Source organism: Etheostoma cragini, chromosome 7 (genome assembly GCF_013103735.1).
Source record: "Etheostoma cragini isolate CJK2018 chromosome 7, CSU_Ecrag_1.0, whole genome shotgun sequence".
NCBI lineage: Eukaryota > Metazoa > Chordata > Actinopteri > Perciformes > Percidae > Etheostoma > Etheostoma cragini.
This window is the reverse complement of record NC_048413.1, coordinates 26,297,266-26,305,528: the sequence shown is the minus strand read 5'-3', so window position 1 is coordinate 26,305,528 and position 8,263 is coordinate 26,297,266. Positions and strand designations below refer to the sequence as shown.

The following is an 8,263-nucleotide window of genomic DNA, read 5'->3' as shown; positions in this document are numbered from 1 at the left end:
CAGCACTTTTTTAAGGGTAAAAATTTAGGCAAGAAAAACATATTTTCAAGTGTTACTGAAAGCTTAAGATATACACTGGTTATTGTCAAATCAGCTACAAACTTGAATTATTTGGTAAAGATCAATTATCACTTTACTTCTTGCAATAGTCAATAAATCCTATGATTTACATGTATATGTAATTTTAATTTAGTGAAATTCCTGAGCCCCGCCTCTTCTGCCATCGCTCCAGCATCTTGAGTCCGTTTTGCCTGTTTTGCTTTTTTTTCTAACCTGAAGTCTGTTTGTCCTGAGTTTTCTGAACACATCCCTGCTGATTCTCCTACTATGCACACCTGCTGTTATCTGCAATCTGCACCCCCGGTCCTGATGATCACCTCTGCATCATATAAGCCATGACCAGACATCCCTTCCCTGCCGGATCGTTATCCTAACCAGTATGTTGAGCTCTTGTATCTTACCTCTAGTGTTTGAAAGTCTTTTGGCCTGTCTCTAACCTGCCTCCTGTTCCTCTGTCTACAGTCTATCACCTGGATAGAAACTCACGCCTGCCTGGCAGACAACTCCACATTTGCGTTCTCAGATTTGTAAAAAAACCTCCAGCTTCCCTATTTCACCCACTGCCAACCATCGGGACTTACCTGAGGGACTGAGAAGTTGTTGTTCAAATTCTTTGGTTAAGTCCTGGATCTTCACAATCCTACAGCACCTTGAACTGCTGAATGGTCAACTATGTTCCCCCCCGCTAGATGTTACTGTTTCTCTCTCATTTGGTGCTGCTCAGGTGGGTTTATCAGACATAGTACAAAATGCCAACATCATATCACTGTTTTGCATTTCATGTGCAAATAGGCCCTTGCCTTGCGGTTTGGAGTTTAGTTCATTCATTAGTGCAGTCACATCAACACCAAATTCAAGCTCAGCCATCCAGTTTACATCTGAGAGCTCTAGGATGTCAAAGCTCTCGATTCTCTGCTCTCAGGTCCCATACTCTTTTCAGCACCTTGCCCGGGCTGAGCCCCCTAACAGCTTTGAGGTAGCATATGTCACCATGTTCAGTTGCATATTCTCCTTCCAAAGTGACACATGTCCAAGCCAAGGAGTTGAGGAAGAGACTCGAGGAGTCGAGGCAACTGGCGTTTAAACACAAGAAATTAACCCACAGCCTCCATAAAACACTCCAGGAAACCCTACAGCCCTTAAATGTCAACCATGTGGCACTGATTAGTTAGTAAGGTAATATCCTGCGGTGGCTGTTAGGAGAATAATTACAAATAACCCCATTATGCCGGTTTTTAGTTTTTCTCCATTAACTTAACGTCCCATCCAATTTAATGTGACATATTAGCGGGTGGTTATTTTGTTCATTTAAACAGGGTAAAATAAGTAATCGAGAGTATTTGTTACTTAACTGTGACCTGCCCTTTTTGGCACTAGGCTATATATTATATAGTAGTGAGAGTAGTATTGTAAAAATGGGACAACATGGGACAGTTAGACCTAGTAATAAATTATTCTTTTTTTTTTTTTTAAATACACAAATCAACTCAATCTATGTCTACTTTAAAAGGTAGCCTAACAGTATTCATAAAATAACAACCTGTATAGTATTCATTGAGTAATTATAACTATTGTCCATCCTTTCACGGTTCTTTTTCATAGTAAAGCAGAGAAGCCATTGCGGATGAAATCCAAAACCCAATCCATTCAGTTACACAGCAGACAGATGGAACCAGTGATGCGTGACATCAGTCTGAAAGGACTATAACTGAACTAGTTTGGCCCATGCAGCTTTTTTGTCCATTGTTCCAACTGGAGCCAGTAGCTGTAACAGTGTAAAAACTGTGACATTAAAGTTTTTGTTGTTTCTTTTTCTGTTTTCTTTTGCACATGTTCTGCAAGATCTGTAGAGAGTTTTAAATGGGCCTTTCTGTAAAAAGCAAAGGTTTAAAAATAATTGTGTCACCCTTGTTTCCCTCTAACTTTAATAGTAACGCTCTCCTACATAAATAACTTTCCTTTTAGTGTGCAGACACGTTATGTGAGCCTTTCAACTATTTGGTACTTTCACTTTCTTTAAAAAAAACATTGCCTACTTATCTTTTAAGGAGTATATGTTTTAGTAATGGAAACACTCAGTGACCAACTCTACAATTCAAACTTTTATTTCCTTTAACAGTTTGCTTGAAAAAAGAAAGAATAAAAAACAGAAACACAATGATTTTCTCAATACAAACAAAAAAATTCAATTAATGCAGAATAAATACCTACTGTATGTATTTTAAGAATAAAAAACGGGGGAAACAGAGCAGTATTGCTTCTCCTGTTTCATTTACCTAAATATAATGTTCAAACTGACCAATCCAAAGTATGCATACAAATGCATTCAGCCTTAGTTTTTTTTTTAATTGCTTAAAAGAATGTCAACACTGAAGCCACAAAAAAAAAAAAAAATACCTCTTCATACAGTCGGCATTAACAAAAATTTGACAGGACAGACTCCTCCAATCGCTCCTCCAAAAGTCACTCCAACCTTGGACCAACCAGTTCATACATGTCCTAACGTAAACTCCTTCGACCAAAACAACTCAAACTGAATTCTTTTTCTTTTGGGTTTTCAGTGGTGATTTATAATGAAAATCTGTTTGTTTAATTTCTTAAAACATCTGTGAAAAAGCTGCAGAAAAATCAAATTGACTTAATTTTATTGTAAATATTCTACACTGTAACACTTTTCACTGCAGCTTTGCTAGTAAACTACTGCATATTTACACAAAGCATACGTTTTTAAATGTTACGGTATTTAATTGTAAATACAGTGTCTTACTGTATTATTTGAGTACAAAGTAATGTACTGGCTGCAGTGTTAGTCCTGCCATTTCCTTTATTTTCCCAAGATGCATTGGTATTAACAATAAATACCTGTAATCTTTAACATTTGCAGGTAGTGCTGCAATATTATTTTCTCCCAGAATGCTTTGGCACTTACAGAATGATCCTGTATAACGTTAAAGCAAGACTATTGTGTGAAAGCAGAGGTCTACACTGATTTCTTTTCCACTGACTGAATGACGAGTTGTGAACGTTTCTCTGCAGTGTCCAACAAACCGTCTCTGTGTTCATTTCCCACACCCACGCCCTGGGGAGAGACATACATTGAGTTGAAATAGAAACATATTGTACATTTGTAAAAACATGAACATTTAAATGAAGAATTCACCACTGTCTTACCTGCAGCTGTTCATCTTCTTCAGGTGGACGTTTATTCTTTTTGAAGCACTGATGAAAGAGTGATATCATTTAATTACTACGTATATAATCATTTCTACGTCCTACTGTACTACAGTAACATGGACTGAGTAATAACAGTAAAGAACATACCTGTTGGAGACTGTCTGTAATCCTTATTCCTGTAATAAAACATTACCAACAATCAACATAATGATCTGACAATTATATTATGTATCAAAAACATAAATGTTTGAATTGTCTAAATGCCAATCATACCTGTATATTTATTATTCTTGAAACACAGAGCTATTACAATGACTAAACAGGTCACAAGCACCACAGCAATGCTAATCCTAGCTCTTGAACCTGGTTCTCCACATTCAGCATCCGTTGAAGCATTTCCTGGTTTTATCAGCTGAAGATTCAATGCCTCACATCTGGAATGATAGAGGGACATTTAGACAGGAACATGTGTAGAAACCATGCTGCTGCTCTAAGAGTTCAGGTGTGTCCATGTCTGATCTGAAGCTTCTCTTACTGTGTGTGTGGCTGACACGATGGAAATAATGTCCCATCAGAAAATGTTCCATCGCTGCATTCAGAGCACTCAGTGTCCCTGAAAGCTGTTCCTACAAATACAAATGCATATCATTATACAGTATGACATCATTACATTTCATCAGACTTTCAGTAGATTTAAAAAAAACTTTTTGATTGTTAAGGTTTCTGAAGCAGACAGTAAAATACATCCAAATGTTTCTTTATCTTTCAGGAAAAATGACTTAAGGCATTCTTTGAGGTATTGTGAGTTCTAAAACAGCACAAAATGGGATTTGTAATAACTGGAACGGAGAAATCATACCAGATTTCTAAACAAACTCGAGTTTAATATACTACTGTTATATATACTTTGCGATGCATTGTCCCTGGGTGCTCCGATATTTAAATATAAATACGCCATAACATTTGTGCTGCTATAAGTGAGGATGTTCTTGTATGTTATAGTAACAGTTTAGTTAATTTGTAGCTTCCAAAATGAAAGTTTGAATTTTGGTGTTCTCATTTAAAACTTTATACCTTTTATCTCAAAGTTAGCACAAGAAAACTAACCAATTCGGCTAATATATTGTCCTGGTTGACAGCTGCTGTGTTTCTCTGCTGCCACACAGTTGTCCTCTATAGCGAACGTACAGTAGAATCCCTCCAGAGGTTCACAGACTGTATCTGAGGTAGCCGTACATGGCGTCTTCAGCTTTAAACCCAAATCTGTCAACACATATAGAGAGTACATATATATTAAACTTTTATTTTGTCTAATCTATTAGAGATACGTACATGCTAAAAAAAGGGCCACTGAGAAAAAGTACACCAAAATCAAAGCTCTATGACCCAAAATAGTCTTAAAGGTGCACTATGAGTTCCTGCATGGTTTCAGTTTGATAACATTTTTGGCTCAAATCATAGGCATCTCTCCTTGATCCGCTAGCTGCCTGCCCCCTGAATACACCGTGAAAAAGCCCGGTCTTGGGAGACAACACAGAGGTCATGAACGTCAAACAAACACTAGGGGCACAGGCTGTGCACCACAAAACAACAAACCAGGTTCCAGCCAATCACAGAAGAGATGGTTGGGGGTTGGTGGTGGTGACAGTTAGTCAGTTAGTCATGACAGTTACGAAATTATGAGAGGGGGGGTGAGCTTGCTCTGTTTTAAATGTACTTGGAACGTCAACAGAAGTGACCACGCAGGAACTTATAGTGCACCTTAAAGTGATCTTGCAGTATTCTATAACTCGTGAGCTCTTTGTTTCTATGAGCAGTCTTTATTTCTGCAATGCAGTAAACTCTTCAAAATGACTTTCTGCATCTTCACAATGACATTGTCAAACCAATCACCAGTTTTTAGAAGCCTACATACTACGTGTTTCTTTTAAAGTAAAATGTATAATCTTGAGGTTAAAGCACATGTTGGTATGCAAAGTGACATGTAATACTGTCTACTACAGTGTCACTCTCTTTACTTTGTATTTTGAAAGAAATGTTCTTTTACTGCTAAAATACTATATATACTATAAACTTCAGTCAGATGCAAGCCATTCACCGATACATTTCACTTGTGAAGACTGACTCCACTGGTCTGCACCTAGTGGTTAACTCTGTTAAGTATAGGAAGATATATTCCTTTAACATTCAATCAGATCTTACCAGCAGGACACATCTGACAGCATTGATTCCTGATCTGATACTCTGTCGGACATGTGAGAGTATGTCCTCTGAAGACACTTATCACAAGTATCTGTGAAGTAAGAAAGTTGGGGAAGTTTGAAATGTGAACATTCTGCAAATTAAATACATGATAGAAACTGTTGAAATAAACACTAATTGAAAGCTGATTGCACTTTGTGTAGATTACATAAACACAGCTTGACGAAGAGAATGAAGAAGTGAAAGGGTTACAAAGAAAGAAATGTTGGAGAGGAGCAATATGACGATTGAATTATAACAGCTTGCTGTAAAAAGATTATTTTACCAGCAATGGTGCAACTCTCAAATGTTTTCTTAACATCATTGTATACGGCAGGATCCCAGTTTCTATGGCCTGAAGGCATCTCCTCACTTCTCACTCAGATTTGGGAGGAAGCGAGACATAAAATCCAAAACAGGAACACCATCTGGAAACAGAAAGAAGACTAGAGATTAAACGATTAGATGAGAAACCTGTTAACACTGCTAGATTTGTGTTGCAGCAACCTGCTTCAGTGCAGCTTGAGCTGTTGATCTTCTTTAGTGAGCAACAACGCTGGACTTGGATACCTTTGATACCTTGCTAAATGCAATTCACACCTCACTGCGGTACAAAGTTCAAACAAAGGATAATAAATAATCAAATAAACTGAATGAGGCCCATGAGCAGGAAATCGACTGAGGGTGTTTTATTCCACCGATAAGCCAAGGTGCGAGAAAATAGGAGGCTTCCATGAGGAGCTTGAAACGAGGAGCCACAGGTGTATCCTCTAGGTCTTTAACCCTTCACTTGGGATCTGTCTATTGACTGGTCACTTCAAATTAAACCAGTGGTTTCCAAAAGTGTTGTTTGTGGCCTCTTACAAAAAAGGTTGTGTCTGTTTTTTTGGTCTTTGTTTCATGTTTCAGATGACATACTTCAACACATTTTATATAAATATATTATATATATCTATTTATATTCAGGTGATCCCGCAACATTGCTTGGCCTATCTGTGTTGCAGGGAATTTGGCACGCTCAGTAATCGAATTGTGACTGTCGTGATGGTACGTCGTGTGATTTCTTTATTAATATTTGAATCCCTTCATACTAACTATGTTGAGCAAAAAAAGAAAGTGGTCGGACGAATATGTACAATATGGATTCACATATATAACGGAACGTGATGGGAGTCAGCGTCCTAACTGCATTATTTTCAATGCCAAGTTGAGCAATTCTAGTCTAGCACCGGCAAAACTAAGAGAACACTTCCTTAAGCTGCATGGAGATGGACAATACAAGAACACGTTTGCTGAATTCAAGGTGAAGAGAGCCATATTCGATGACAAGGCTACTCTGCCTGTTCTTGGCTTTGTACCCATCAATAAACCGATCCTCACAGCATCGTACCAGTAAAATATATACAGTGGTGTGAAAAAGTGTTTGCCCCGTTCCTCATTTCCTGTTCCTTTGCATGCTTGTCATACTTAAGTGTTTCGGAACATCAAACCAATTTAAACAATAGTCAAGGACAACACAAGTAAACACAAAATGCAATTTGTAAATGAAGGTGTTTATTATTAAATAACATTTAAATAACATTATTTGTTGCGGGGTCTTGATATAATGGCTCTCACTGTGGTTCGCTGGATTCCCAAAGCTTTGGAAATGGCTTTATAACCCTTTCCAGACTGATAGATCTCAATTACTTTCTTTCTCGATTGTTCCTGAATTTCTTTGGGTCTCGGCATGATGTGTAGCTTTTAAGGATCTTCTGGTGGACCTTACTGTGTCAAGCAGCTCCTATTTAAGTGATGCCTTGATTGTGAACAGGTGTGGCAATAATCAGGCCTGGGTGTGGCTAGAGAAATTGAACTCAGGTGTGGACAACCACAGTTATAGTATGTTTTAACAAGGGGGGCAATCACTTTTTCACACAGGGCCATGATGGTTTGGATTTTTTTTACCTTAAATTATAAGGAAGATCACTCATTATTTGTTGGCATTTCTTTGCTTTCCTGCAGATAATGCAGTGATCGACTTTGGTCCATTTTGCCAATCCAAGTCCAATCCAATAATCAAGGTTTTGAGGGCTTGCAACTTTGGTAATGACAGGACTAGGAATCCACAACCAGTCCTGAATGCTTGTGCTGTTGTGAATCACTCCAATCCTATTTGCAAAGAATGCCTGGTAGCCGTTGCTTTCTCGCTGTATTGGTTCAAGGATTGTTTGGCTATCCAGGAGGTGATACCACTTCTCCACTTGGATGTGACTGTGTAGCTCGAAATAACTTTCTCAAGCGTGAGGCAAACACTGCTCAACTCTTTCTGTTTGCCATTTGTCAACTTGTGTTCCTCTTTACTTCCAATGTCTTCTTTTTAAAGCCCCGGGCGAAACCCATGTTTGTTTGTCTATTGCTGTTTAAATGTTATGTTGCACTACAGTCATGTGCAAAATAGTTTGTAAAAACTCACTTGTATCCTAAACCCCCAAATTATAAGTTGGCTCATATTATTTTATATGTACTAGATATAGGGTTTTGTCTGGAGGCATAGAGACTCACGCCTGCCTGGCTGAAAACTCCACAGTTGCATTCTTGGATCTGTACAAACCCTCCAGCTTCCCTATTTCACCCACTGCCAACCATCAGGACTTATCTGCTTCTATATTTATATTACAAATAAATACTCACCTTGTTATTCCAACTTACCTTGTCCTGGTCTGCTTGTGTGCATTGAACAAATTAACGACTGGATGTGCCAGAACTTTCTGAAATTAAATGAAGGAAAAACTGAGGTGGTTGTTTT

At 38.1% G+C, this 8,263-nt stretch overlaps 2 protein-coding genes across 5 annotated transcripts in view; one reads left to right on the top strand and one right to left on the bottom strand.

Annotated features, from left to right (window-relative positions):
- The window catches only part of LOC117948240 (tumor necrosis factor receptor superfamily member 14-like), a 6,764-nt gene extending 5,620 nt beyond the window's left edge, over nt 1-1,144 (top strand). Inside the window, exon 6 of the mRNA XM_034877793.1 lies at nt 1,001-1,144. Within this exon, the coding sequence (XP_034733684.1) occupies nt 1,001-1,144 (144 nt within the window). The remainder of the gene's footprint in view (nt 1-1,000) is intronic.
- Nucleotides 1,145-3,475: 2,331 nt separating this feature from the next.
- The window catches only part of LOC117947201 (tumor necrosis factor receptor superfamily member 14-like), an 18,883-nt gene continuing 14,095 nt past the window's right edge, over nt 3,476-8,263 (bottom strand). For 3 of the 4 annotated variants that reach the window (XM_034875871.1, XM_034875875.1, XM_034875870.1), the window contains 2 exons: nt 3,770-3,860; nt 3,476-3,668 (listed from right to left, as the gene is read on the bottom strand). In XM_034875871.1, the coding sequence (XP_034731762.1) occupies nt 3,491-3,668; nt 3,770-3,860 (269 nt within the window). In that variant the 3' untranslated portion in view covers nt 3,476-3,490. Of the gene's footprint in view, nt 3,669-3,769; nt 3,861-4,341; nt 4,498-8,263 lie in introns of all 4 variants that reach the window. The other variant, XM_034875872.1, reaches the window with a different exon arrangement.